Raw genomic sequence first — 14,106 nt, 5'->3', positions numbered from 1 at the left:
TCTCGCCGTTTACCTTTCACCTTTGAATAATGTAACTCATAAACACATCGTTTTAAAGCGCTGTTGCCGTCATTAAAAGATGTGTCAATAAACAAACTTCTGCATCATGTGATCTGTCTTTTTCACCACTGGTACTGAATTGCCAACCTTTGTATTTTGTGTAACACATGTATTCATAACATCAAGCCTTTCGCCCACTACACTTTCATGCTCCAGTAATTTTTTTCCTTTGTCCTGCTGCAATAAATACGCCTACTTCATCCACAATAAATCCTACAGTTGCTACATGCTAATAAATCCTACATTTGCTTTGCAACACGCACAATCCTTAGAGAACCTAAGGAACCTTAAGTAACCGTAAATCAAAACTTGTCTGAAACTTGTCTGTGTGTGTGTTTCTCACCTGAGAAAGGTGCTCCTCGTCCCGGACCACCCCCTGGACCTGCAGCAGGTTTTTGGCCACTCCGACACAGGGAAGGTCTGAGAGCACCCCCAGGTGACAGGCCAGGCCAAACTCTACAGGAGACGCAGACAAAACAGGACAGGCCCATTCAGAGTCCGGGGGGGGTTTCATCCAGTCCAAGACCAACGCCAAGACTGCTCAAAGCACTGACAATTAACTAGTGAACAAGTGTTTATGGTGTTTTAGAGCACTGGAAGAAGTTGAAGTTTATTTTTATATATACTTTCCAAATATCTGTCAATTCTTCTGACTAAGGTTTTACATTTATAAAAACAGTATATATATATACGTAAACATACAGCCGCGGAAAAAATTAAGAGACCACTTCAAAATTATCAGTTTCTCTGGTTTTACTATTTATTGGTATGTTTTAAAGTAAAATGTACATTTTAGTTTTATTCTATAACCTACTGGCAACATTCCTACCAAATTTCAAATAAAAATATTGTCATTTAGATCATTTATTTGCAGAAAAATGACAATTGGTCAAAATAGCAAAAAAGATGCAGTGTCTTCAGATCTCGAATAATGCAAAGAAAACAAGCTCATATTCATTTTTAAACTACACAATACTAATGCTTACACTTAGGAAGAGTTCAGAAATCAATATTGGGTGGAATAACCTTGATTTAAAATCACAACTTTCACTTGTCTTGGCATGCTCTCCACCAGTCTTTCACATTGCCGTTGGGTGACTTTGTGCTACTCCTGGCGCAAGAATTTAAGCAGCTCGGCTTCTTTTCATGGCTTGTGACCATCCATCTTCCTCTTGATCACATTTCAGAGGTTTTTTATGGGATTCAGGTCTCGAAATTGGGCTGGCCATGACAGGGTCCTGATCTGGTGGTACTCCATCCACACCTTTACTGGCCTGGCTGTGTGGCATGGAGCATTGCCCCGCTGGAAAAAACCCTTCTCAGAGTTGGGGAACATTGTCAGAGCAAAAGGAAGCAAGTTTTTCTTCCGGGACAACGTTGTACTTTGCCTGGCTGAGGTTTGTAAAAGACCATAAGGATTGAAAAAGCGGACTGGAGGTTCTTCTAAGTTCGTCTTCTCTGATGAGTCTGATTTCACAGTAGGTGCAAGACTCTCTGGCTTGTAGGCCTCTCCAGGTCTCCGTCTAACCATCAGACGACCATGTGTTGGGCAAAGCTGAAAATTGGACTCATCAGAGAAGACGAACTAGAGGATCCCCCAGTCCGCTTTTTTCAATCCTTATGGTCTTTTACAAACCTCAGCCAGGCAAAGTACAACGTTGTCCCGGAAGAAAAACTTGCTTCCTTTTGCTCTGACAATGTTCCCCAACTCTGAGAAGGGTTTTTTCCAGCAGGGCAATGCTCCATGCCACACAGCCAGGCCAGTAAAGGTGTGGATGGAGTACCACCAGATCAGGACCCTGTCATGGCCAGCCCAATTTCGAGACCTGAATCCCATAAAAAACCTCTGAAATGTGATCAAGAGGAAGATGGATGGTCACAAGCCATGAAAAGAAGCCGAGCTGCTTGAATTCTTGCGCCAGGAGTAGCATAAAGTCACCCAACGGCAATGTGAAAGACTGGTGGAGAGCATGCCAAGACACATGAAAGTTGTGATTTTAAATCAAGGTTATTCCACCAAATATTGATTTCTGAACTCTTCTTAAGTGTAAGCATTAGTATTGTGTAGTTTAAAAATGAATATGAGCTTGTTTTCTTTGCATTATTCGAGATCTGAAGACACTGCATCTTTTTTGCTATTTTGACCAATTGTCATTTTTCTGCAAATAAATGATCTAAAAGACAATATTTTTATTTGAAATTTGGTAGGAATGTTGCCAGTAGGTTATAGAAGAAAACAAAAATGTACATTTTACTTTAACACATACCAATAAATAGTAAAACCAGAGAAACTGATCATTTTGAAGTGGTCTCTTAATTTTTTCCGCGGCTGTATATATAGGGAAAGGTTGAAGTTTTACCTCTGTAATGGAAGAGTCCATTGCCATCAACAAACACCACCTGTGTGAGCGTCAGAAGAACGTCTGGTTAGTCGGCTACAGGGTCTTATAAGGCCAATTATGGGTTTAATGATTTTCATTTGACTTTTCAGCACAATTTGCCCTGATAAAATACAGTATTAATTAGGCAGAATCTGCACCCTGTATGATACTTCAGTGCATCTTCGAACACACAATTGACTATCCCGACATTGGCAAACCCCCAATTACACCAAGAGTGATAATGTTCTATCTATAACACAGTCGAGGGGATTGGCACGATGAATAAGGAGCCGTCTCTGGTGGAGTGGTGAGTAAGCGACCGTCAGCGGTGGCAGCGTTGGCAGCAGCTGCGGCTCACAGCTGCCGCCTCCTGACAGGGCGCTGATGAGAGCGGAGAGTGGAGCTGATGCCTGGCGGCACACTCAGATGGCAGCGCGCTGCTGAGCTGTATCGTGGGCACGCTCATGCTGTCAGCAAAGCAACACAGCGAAGGCACGGGGCACGGGGCGAGTGGGAGGGGATGCGTGGGACGTGATGGACTGAGCGGACAGAGGGGTTAGGGAGGGAGAAAGGGAGAGAAAAAATAAATCACAGGACAGAGGGAAAAAAGACAGAGTGGAGAAATCTGAGTGGAAATATGAGAAAGAAGGGAGAGACAAATAATGAGCAGATAATGAGAGTTGAGTGAGTGCAAGAGTGAGGAAGAGAGGGGGTAGAGTTTGAGTAAGACAAGAGGAGAGAGAGAGAGAAAGAAAGCACAAGACAGGAGAAGAGAGAGAGAGAGAAAGCACAAGACAGGAGGAGAGAGAGAGAGAGAAAGCACAATACAAGAAAAGAGAGAGAGATAGAGAGCACAAGACAAGAGGAGAGAGAGAGAGCACAAGACAGCTAGGCCTTAAATAAACAGAGGAAAGAGAGGGCCAAGTGGGCTTCAGCTGAGAAAAGTGCAGCTTCAGATGGTTCCAGCCATGGCTATAGAACCACAAACAGGTCATAAGATGCATCTGCATGGAAACCCACTTCCGAGACAAGTACACTGCCTAACTGTGTGAAAAGGAGAGGAGAGAGGTGTACAATAAGACTAGAAGTAAAACTCAAGCGAGACTAGGCATGTGTGTGTGTGTGTGTGTGAGGGTGTGAGGGTGTTTGTGTGTGTGTGTGTGTGTGTGTGTGTGTGTGTGTGTGTGTGTGTGTGTGTGTGTGTGTGTGTGTGTGTGTGTGTGTGCGCGCGCGTGTGCATGTGTGTGTGTGTGTGTGTGTGTGTGTGAGAGAGTGAATAGGCATGTTTGTGTGAGGGTAGATTGAGTGAGGGATGAGTGTGTTTGTACAGGTGTTGAGTTCCCTCCCCAACCCCCAGGATGAACCCTGACCTGTGGCATCAGAGAGGGCTGGGTCTCCTCCAGCCTTCTCAGGGCCCGGAGCAGTGAGGGTGTCTCCCGGAAGGCCAAGAAGCCAGCCACGTACGGAGCATCCAGGGCCACCATCTGACTGTCCTGGTAGAGCAGCTGGAGAAACACCAGAGCAGAGACAGGGCCGTCAGGAGCCATTACAGAGAGACACACACACACACGCACACACGCTCACACACGCTCACACACACACACACACACACAAACGCACAGACACACACACAGACACACACAAACATACACACACAGACACACACAGACACACACAGACACACACACACACACAAACACACACACACATACACACATACACACAGCCTGAGATGGAGGTGGGCTGGTAGGGAGGGGGGAGAGATTAAAGTAGAGCGCACAGATATCAGCAGACCACCCAATCCATCCACTCCACAGGGTTCAGGCTCCCCAGAGAGGTGAGGAATTTAAATGTCAGGCAAATAAACGGCCTTCATTCAGCTCGAGTAAACTGTGTTTGCAGAAAAATGGGAGGAAGGGAGCATTTAAAAAGAGCCATAACATCACTGAAGCAGAGGAGAGGTGGAGAAGGAGGAGGGGGAGAGAGGGGGGGGGGGGAGACTCTTCAGTGAGAGGTGAACGCATACTGGACTGCCCCTCCACCTTGTCTCACCAGCTGCTCATAAACGCCCATGTCTGTGTTTGTCTGGACACGTCGAGGAGCGCTGCCAATGAGGGGCAATGACAGGCAATGAACGAGATTGAGTACAGAGAGAAGTAACATCGCTTTGATGAAGAGACATTGGTGGGAGGCGAAAAGATTGTGGACGCAGAGGAGAGCACAAGTAAATTAATTTGTCAGGCTTACTGAAGAGAATCTAATTAGTGTTGCAGATTACATTACATCAGCAAATGAGTGTGGCGACAAAATGAGTCTGAGCCAACTTAATACATAAAGGAGTGGGGGGGAACCAACTTAATACATAAAGGAGTGGGGTGGTGGGGGGGGGCAAACTTAATACATAAAAGAGTCGGGTGGTGGGGGGGCAGAAGTGAAGTTGTTAAGAAGGTGTGCCAATGGTTGAAAACTTAAATGGAGGATCATCAAGAAATCGGAGAGATACCGGAATGATTCAAGCCTCCAGGTACTCAGGACAAACCTCAAAGCTCATTTACAAAGTAATGCTCGAGATCACACTAAAAGTGAACAGAATCCAGTCGCCACTAGGTACTCACACTGGCTTGCACCTCAGTCCATAAAAAGACAGTAGGTAATACTAGTAATTTGGGGATGGACTTTGACGTAGCATCAACATACCTTTGACCTGTAGAAAAAGGTTGATTAACAGGAGGAGTAGTTACAAGTTCAAGTTTAAATTCAAGTCTTTTATTGTCAGATGCACACAACAACTCAGAGTCAGACTGGGCACTGAAATTCGTAAACACAGGACAAGTACTCTGAACATAAATGTACACATATGATATACATATAATAAATCTAATAAATCTACCAAATAAATATACAATACAATCTGCTAAACATATAATACACATAAAGTAACCTATACTAACCTTATAGACCTATACTTATACCTAAGACAAAACCAAGTGTGTCTGGTATAAGGTAGTGCAATATTACCGAGTGCAAACAGTAGATGAAACTGTAACATGTAAAGTGGCGAGACTGTATCCATGTAACTGTGAAAGGTCAGATGGTAGCAGTGTTTTAGGATCCTGCCAGCTTTTCTGAGGCATCGTGTGTGGATATGTCCAGCAGGGCTTGAAGCTCCCGGCCTATGATGAACTCAGCAGACCTGACCACACTATGTAGGACCTTACGGTCCTTGGCTGTGCAGCTCCCGTACCACACTGTGATGCAGTCAGGATGCTCTCTATAGCAGGGGTTTTCAAAGTGGGTGCCGTGACGCAAGCTCAGGGGTGCCGTGGAATGGCCCAAGGCTTGATCATTTAATGACATTTAGAAAATATATATATCAATTTCAAAATTCATTTTATTGTAATTATATCAATTAAAAAATGTATTTGCAGCACAAACAACAATAGGCTACAGTTTACTGTTGATTCAGGGCGTAACATCAACAACAGTTCTCTTGTTGACATTGTTCTTTATTCCGTATTGACAGCAGATGGAGGAGTGCAGGTAGGCGCAATGGATACATTTTTAAAGAGAGTGCATCCATCTCCACAGTAACAGACATCGGAATCGAATTCATCAAATAGAAAAGTGAGCCATTATAACGACCCGTACCTCCAGTATGGGTTCACTTAGTGTGGTGAGGTGACGTGCCCCACACTAGTATGCCTGTTCTGCAGGGAGACGTTGGATAATGCAGCCAAGGTGTCTACAGGTTGGCAAGGCACCTGGAGACCAAGCACCCGACACACCAGAACATAGACATTGAATATTTTGAAAGACTTAAAACACAGAATACCACACAGAGCGAACGCTTTCTACCGTGCATGTGTCTGAGAAGGTACAAAAGGCTAGTTTTTTAGTTGCAGAGTTGCTTGCTAAATCTAAAAAGCACACACTTCAGAAAACACGATGATAACACGATCAAACATCGCATTGATGATATGTCGGAGAACATGGAATCTGTGCTGAGTGAGAAACTACGGCTAAGGGGGACATTTGCTCTTCAAATAGACGAGTCCCCTGATGCTAGTGGCCTTTGCCAGCTGATCGCTAACGTGAGATATGTGGATGAGGACAAATTTACAGAGAACTTTATTTTGGAAGTAAGAAGAGGCGTTTCCATGCCGCTTTGACCACCTTGTCCATGTGAGCAAACCTGGTGAGATCACTGCTGATGTTCACCCCAAGGAACCGGAAGCAGTTGACCTTTTCCACTTTAGATCTGTTAAGGGGTGCATGCTCCTCCTCCTGCCGACTCCTTTAGTCCACAATCATCTCCTTAGTCTTGCTGATGTTGAGAGAGAGGTTATTATCCTGACACCAGCCGCAGTCATGGTCTACAAGCTTGGAGAGGTGTCTGGACGGGATAATGGTGTTGAATGCTGAACTATAGTCAATGAACAGCATCCTCACATACGTATTCCCTTTCCCTTTGAGAGGGCGGTGTGCATAGTCATGCAGTGATGGATGTAGCTGGAAACAGTGTCCGTATATTCAGTATAGTCAGTGGTGTCAAAACAGGAGTCGCCACACTCTCGTCACTCCATTGATGGACTGTCCTTGCAACAGGTCTGACCTGTTTTAGCTTTTGTCTATTTGCGGGGAGGAGAAGAATTGAGGTGTGGTCAGCCTTTCTAAAAGGCTGATACACACAAACCTGTTAAAAAAACATCCTCCTGTTCAACCTTAAGTGAGTTTACATTTTCATGTTCGGTACCTTCATGTCTGGGTAGCTGAGGACGACCAGCTGTGCGCAGGCGTTAACATCGTCCCCTTTGATGAAGGACAGATCCACTCCTCCGACACGCTCCAGTCCAGCGAAGCCGGGGCTCCTCTGCCAGTCCTCAGTGTCCCCCACCTGGAGAAGCTCCTTCAGCTTGGCCTGCTCTCTGCTCACAGGGAACACAGGGACAGCTCAACACCTACGTGCATACAGTGCCTTTGAAACCATTTGGGCTATTTAAAGAGGCATTATGGAGTTTTTCTAAAGCTAACTAGCCAATAGCTGGCAGACCTGTCAAGCACACACCAACAGCAGCACAGTAGGATTTAATAAAAGCTAACTATCTAACTGATGTGTTTTGCTGATATATTCTGCAACAAAGTGCTGTAAGCATTTGTGTTCGTGGCCAGAGCACGAAACAACCGAGTGAATAGCCTGAGCAACAAGTGGGCAAGTGAGTTGTGTTTATTTCTATTTTACATAACCGTGCATCATCAAAATTAATTTCAAAATGTTACATAAAGTAGTTTCCTACAAAAACATCCCTAAAAACATATATTATGTTGCTTTACACTCTAATGCAGTGGTTCTTAACCTGGGTTCGTTGAGTCACTCTCAGGAGTTCGGCAGGGGTCAAGACACACAGAAGGCAATAGCCTGGATCGCACTAGCAATGTCGGGCTGTTTTTGAGGCTATAGCCCGGTTTTACACTAGCAATGTCGACTGCCGACAATTTGGCAACACACAATTTTTCTTTTCGCCGTGTAAGATTACAAATAGTTTGTTGCTTAGTAAAAATGTGCATTTCTGAACTAGTATCTGAAAGGCAACAGCAAAAGTCAAATTGATTTACAGTAAATATTCATTGAGTTAAGTTTTTGTGTGAAATTCATGTTTTGTTGGTTTTGTTCTTTGAACACAGTGATTTTGTGTGCAAATGATGCATGGTTAATTTTTGCACTAATAAAAAACATACCTATATGTTTGGAAGAAATCATATTTTATTTTTCCAATTACGAAGGGTTCGGTAAATGGACTGATGAAGCTTGCAGGGTTCAGTACCTCCAATAAGGTTAAAAACCACTGCTCTAATGGTACAGTTGTGCTGTAATCTTGGAGAAAAAAAAACGTAAGATGTTTTTAAGTGCATCAAATATATTTTGCTCTACTGCTAAGAGAATTCAAAGATTCAGAGCATAACCCTGAACAGATCCCTTTTGTCAGCACACTGTAAAGCTTAGATTAAATCCTAGGGTAGCCTTTGGGGTTGTCTCTGTGCACGGATCATGTCATTTATTTGGTGACTTGTGCCACAAATCGGCCTTGGGTGACGAGAGAGACTGAAGTTATGTCCTTATCAGGGATGCACTCATCAGGGATTCAAAAAGTCATCAATCTGTGCCATGCTGGCGGGCATCCAGTGCCCAATTTATGTACAACTTCTCTCCCAGAATCACTGGAGAGACTGCTGCAGATATCAGTGTCGTTGACGCCTATTCTGTAGAAAAACGTTGCCAAGGCCAGAAAATAAACGTTTGTCAACAAATCTACCACAAATAAAAACCGTAGTAGTCTTAAATGACTCAATAAACTGCTGAAGACCTGGTTAAATCCCCTGTGTTCGGTACTCTTCACTTTGTCGAGGTGTGCATCACCGGTCAGTATAGCTTTCCTGTCTGAGAAACATAACCCTTACCAACTAAAACAGTCATTGCAACCTACTTATTTACTTACAAGTGATTTCACACAACTATGTTTATTATGAGAAAACTAACCTTCTCAGCTATTTTTTCAGTGACAGCAAGTCGCCTTGCTTCATTAGTGAATGACTCACTCTGCGTAATATGACGGACTGACGGAGAGTTATCTAAAGTCAGTGATAGCGAAGTGCCGCTCGTTCTCAGGATTGAGGGAGGCTAACGTCTCTTTCTCGAGGCGTGACTCGCACAAAATCTTATGAATAGATTAAACTTTCCAACCTTTCCCATTCCTTCTTCAGCTCCTCTTCGGGCTTAACTGACATTGCGGGTCAGGCACATTCAACACGAGGGACACACACAACACACGACACAACACTCATGTCCAGCTACACACTTCCGTATTTTGACAGCCAACGTGATGACGTTTGTCAGGGAGCGGTGTAGGAAGGGAAAGTTAAAAACCTACGCCCCTAGAGCTCGCGTTCCTACCGGAGAACAGTTTCCATATAAAATTCCATAGACTGGATACAAAAAAACACTATTAGTGAAGTTATCGAAAACAAATATCTTTCAAGGGTTTTACAGTAATCACCTTCATTTTTAAATCGCTCCATTCATTTCATACACTGACTACAACTCAGGTCCCATGCCCCGCGCATCACAGCATCATGCCATCTGTCAGCTTCTCCTATAAGAAGCGGCACGGCTCCACGTGTACTGACCTATAATGGTTACAACCACGTGTTATGGTACTTATGGACTTGAATCCTCAACCAGTGAAGCAAAAATGATCAGCTTGGGACGGCACACAAACCGGTTACCTCATCTATACCACTATAATCTATATTGCCATGATTGCTGTAAGTGTAAATTGCAATAACTGCAAACCATAAACATTAGCCTACACAGTTTGAAGTTAGAGCTGATTTTGTTTTCGCAATTTGACTTTGTCAAAGGTAACGGCCTGATCCTTGGGAAAGATGGCAGAAAGTAATCAATTTCTTGATTACACACACACACACACACACACACACACACACACACACACACACACACCCACACACACACACACACACACACGCTAGCAGTCAAGTCAAGTCAAGACATAAAAAAAAAAGACATCAGCCCTTCAAATTAAATTGTGACCAAATTATGAATATGACACTAAGGCTACTCAATGGGAAGTAGGCCTACTGTTGAGATGTTTGCAGTTACCTGCAACTGTTGTGTTGGCCAGCACTTTTAGACCCCGGATGTTTGTTCAAGATAAATAAGCAAGTTCACGATACCAATGGCTGTTGCGGGAAAATAAACAAATACATAGACACAATATTAGTGTCAGTTATATTGACGCGAGACTATAACCATCTCAAACAGAAAATGGATCCAAATACGTATATTGGCACTTGCCACCACACTGTTCTTTAGATTAAGGTTAGTTCATGTCACCACCTAGTGGTGAACATTATATTCTTGAATAACTGCTATGATACTAAATACTAAACATTGAAATTACAATGGACCAAATTAGGCAAGATTTCATTGTAAACAATACACAAAGTAAGAATGTTTCTAGAAAAATGTTCCATTAGTGCTCAGGAACTAGATATGATAATCACACAATCCAGTTGTATGGTGAAGTGAAATCTGTACCAAATCTGTACCAAATTGCAACCATATGGAACACATAACACACAGCTCCTCCTAATGTAAATGGTTCCTTGCAACACATGCACCGTTACATAATTAGGGCAAAAATCACTACAGACTAATAGGTGCCTACTTGGAAGTTGCACTGGATGGAGGAAGACATAGTATCCATGGACGCATTACTGACCTCTGTGCTAGGCTGTTACCCATAAATGTCTTAATAGGGTTTGGCCTTCTCTGCAAACTCCATCGTCCACTTTGGCACTGCTCTTCTAGGATCTTGCATCTTTTCCCGATAGGCCCTGTCTACGTCTCAGACACAGCTGGTTCAGTGAACCACAAATTACACACGTTCCATCTGCTTCCAACACTGCATACACACTAATTGCCTTGTGTAATATCGGTGCATTAATGCACTTATGTTAATATTAACTGTGTTAACACTGAAGTGCGATGGTCTTTCTTTTTGTATTCCTTCACACTCTACTTCACAACCATAATGTAGACACTATTTAAGTGAGAGGCTAATATGAAAGTGCAGTGGAGATCAGAGAGGAGGTCATGCACCTACCGGCACGCTCAGTAGCACCACGCTCAGTGTGTCATTGTATGAAGTCTTACAGTATCTGAAGGAATGGTTACGCAAGGTTAACAGAACACAGCTTTCAGATAAATACAATTATACTTACTTTACATTGTGCGCAAATCCCTCGTTTTCATATCCCAACACAGGATTAGCCACAACATGACTTGAATACATCAGGTATGAAGAGCTTACAATTCTGTTGCTGATTTTCATTACCTTAATTTAATGTAATACGTTTAGGAATATCGTGGTGTTTCTAAAACCAGTAGCACATTACTGGCATTTGACAAACTTTAAGATAAAGCGAAAAGAAATTTTGATAACGTATTGACCATAATATTAAATACTGATTTTATAAAGTTCTTTGACATTGATTTAAAATACACATGTTTCCTGCCTGCTAGAAACTAACACTACTGAGATGGCCATCCCATAACAGAGTATCTCCCTCTTCTGCCTCCATGAGCTCTGATCCTGTGGTCCTAATTCAGAACCTTGGACAGCGTCCCTGCTTTTCACTAGACAATATTCCGTTTTGGGAATAGTTGCATCAGTGGATAAAGTACATGCAAAGAGTTCCATTGTTCAGAAGTAGAACCTGATCTCTCTTGTGTTTTACTAGTTTTGATGTGACATAAGCCTTTTTTTAAGATACTACTTTTTTCAATATGTGTAGTACCTTAGACTAAACATATACTATAGGTATATACAGTATATTTGGCAAGAGGGCCAACAGTCAGCAACCTCCTAGGCAGAGAGACAGCAGTAGAGATGGGACTGGTGAAAAGAGTACAGCAGATTAAGGTAGCAGCAAAGACCTGGACGCAGAACCTGTGATGTGCCAAAGACTCTTGATGCGGCCGATGCGATTCAACGGCAAAGCGGAATATGCACCGGTTAAAACATTGGTCATAGCAGACACTTTGTCCCGCAATCAATGAGTTGGACAATACCACAGAGTCGATCATTGCAAGTCATGTGAATGCAGTGGTCCACAGCTGGCCCGTTTCACAGGACAAGATGGACATGATAAGGTCAACTACAGAGGAGGACGAGCAGCTACAAAGAGGGCGTAAGCTGAACCACAGACCGTATCACACAGTGAAAGACTCACTATCAGAGTGCAAAGGCCTTATCACATTAGGCTGCCGCATTGTGATACCCAGATCCATGAGGCAGGAGATGTTGGATCGCATACATGAGGGTCATCAAACCCAGTCAAAATGCAGAGAATATGCGCAGTGTGGTGGCCTGAAAAAGCAACAGACATTAAGCACAAAGTGCAAACATGCCACTTTTGTCAGACAAACAGACGCACTCAGCGCAAAGAACCATTACGGCCAACACCTCTTTCAGAGAGGCCGTGGCAAAAGATAGCCACTGACATCTGTGAGTGTAACGGAAAACAATACTTAATGATATCAGACTAATACTCACGCTACTTACAAATATTATACTCACCCACTACTACTGCCTCAGCCAATCGCACCCACCGCCACTGCATTGCCGTACACCTACTCTACCCAATACCCTATGCTAGCATTTATATAGAATATACATTATTGCCACCACTGAAATGTTTCTCTGTCCCTACATCCCTTACCCCTGTAACAGTAAGCCTATTGGTACAGTAATCTGGTCTTGCCTGTATCATGTATTTACCACCGGATGTCTGTATACATACTATGTCCAGCGACCAAATGCTGGCTGTGTATTAGTGTTCGTCTAAATGATAGGGCTATCTGTATTATGAACTTTACGGACGAAGACAAACTAGACTTCGTCTGTACATGGCCTCAGAGCCAAGCAAACAGACACCTCAACAAAGCTCTGGACAATGACTGGGTGGGAATAACAAAAGCCCAACACCTACACCAGATGGACAGATCAGGACCAGGTTCTAAAATCTCCTTCCTCCAGTCCATTCTATTTCCTATTTTCACTAATTCCCTCTCTCTGTAGAACCTCCATCCACTTGTTTTCCTATCCCTCTTCAACTCCTCTTTCTCACACTCCATCTCACTGCATTACTCAATTTTCTCTCCTTCTTTCAGTTTTTTCCCTCTTCACTCTCTCTTTACTGTCCATCCATAGCCAGTCTTCTTCATTCTTCTTTCTTTTCTTCTTTCACTGTTGTTCACGCTTCTTTCCTTTCCTAATTTTTGCATTTCATGCACTGGTATTTCCTTCAGGAAATGCATATTCTAGTTTTGTTGTGTTATTCACTGACTCAATTTGGGTTTCTTTTCAGGTTATTTTAGGTACATTTAGGTGTGTTTGGTTTAACTGGTGATCATTTCATTTGTCATTGTTCATGGTTGTTAGCACAAATTTGGCTTTCTATCTTGTATTTAATTTGGTCTGTACCTGTTGTTGTTGTTCGCCTTCTCACTCGAGTGGAGCATCACTTCCTCTTATGTAACATAACTTCTTACATTGCAAGTAAAGAGGAAGCTAAACTTTCCAAAAGAAGAAGAGAATGCAGAAATCAAATAGATTTGTAAAAAATTAAGGAAATGACCAGGGTTAGATAGATAGATAGATAGATAGATAGATAGATAGATAGATAGATAGATAGATAGATAGATAGATAGAAAGCACACTCATTTAACATCTGGTAAACATGATATGAACATACAGTTTATGCATGGGCATATGACAGAAGTATGTTACTGAACAATATGGAAATAAAATGAGAAGACAATCATATGTAGACATCCTTTGTTTATTTGGTCCCTGCTGAGCACATAGTTAGGAAAATGACAACATAATGAGTGTGAACATCTTAAGCATATTTACTGTGACTATGAGACACAAATCTCCTTAAGATTATGATGTGTTTACAAATATATGTTTGCATACCAGTACAAATATTTTGAAGCGGTTTACACATTGTACCTTCAAAAATGTCATACTTAAAGTATATATTTTACTACTTACAGTATTACTGCAAAGAAAGTATTTATAAT

At 42.6% G+C, this 14,106-nt stretch overlaps 1 protein-coding gene across 1 annotated transcript in view; it reads right to left on the bottom strand.

Moving 5' to 3' along the window:
- The window catches only part of LOC308372717 (endonuclease V-like), a 52,984-nt gene extending 43,697 nt beyond the window's left edge, over window positions 1-9,287 (bottom strand). The window contains exons 1-5 of the mRNA XM_080848004.1: window positions 9,181-9,287; window positions 7,195-7,366; window positions 3,812-3,946; window positions 2,421-2,460; window positions 404-516 (exon numbers count right to left, since the gene is read on the bottom strand). Of these exons, the coding sequence (XP_080704130.1) occupies window positions 404-516; window positions 2,421-2,460; window positions 3,812-3,946; window positions 7,195-7,366; window positions 9,181-9,224 (504 nt within the window). The 5' untranslated portion in view covers window positions 9,225-9,287. The remainder of the gene's footprint in view (window positions 1-403; window positions 517-2,420; window positions 2,461-3,811; window positions 3,947-7,194; window positions 7,367-9,180) is intronic.
- Between the last annotated feature and the right edge of the window lie 4,819 nt (window positions 9,288-14,106).

This window comes from Sprattus sprattus (assembly GCF_963457725.1).
Source record: "Sprattus sprattus genome assembly, chromosome: 1".
In the NCBI taxonomy this organism is placed as follows: Eukaryota; Metazoa; Chordata; class Actinopteri; order Clupeiformes; family Clupeidae; genus Sprattus; species Sprattus sprattus.
Note: the sequence above shows the minus strand (reverse complement) of the source record. Positions and strands in the feature narration are given on the sequence as shown.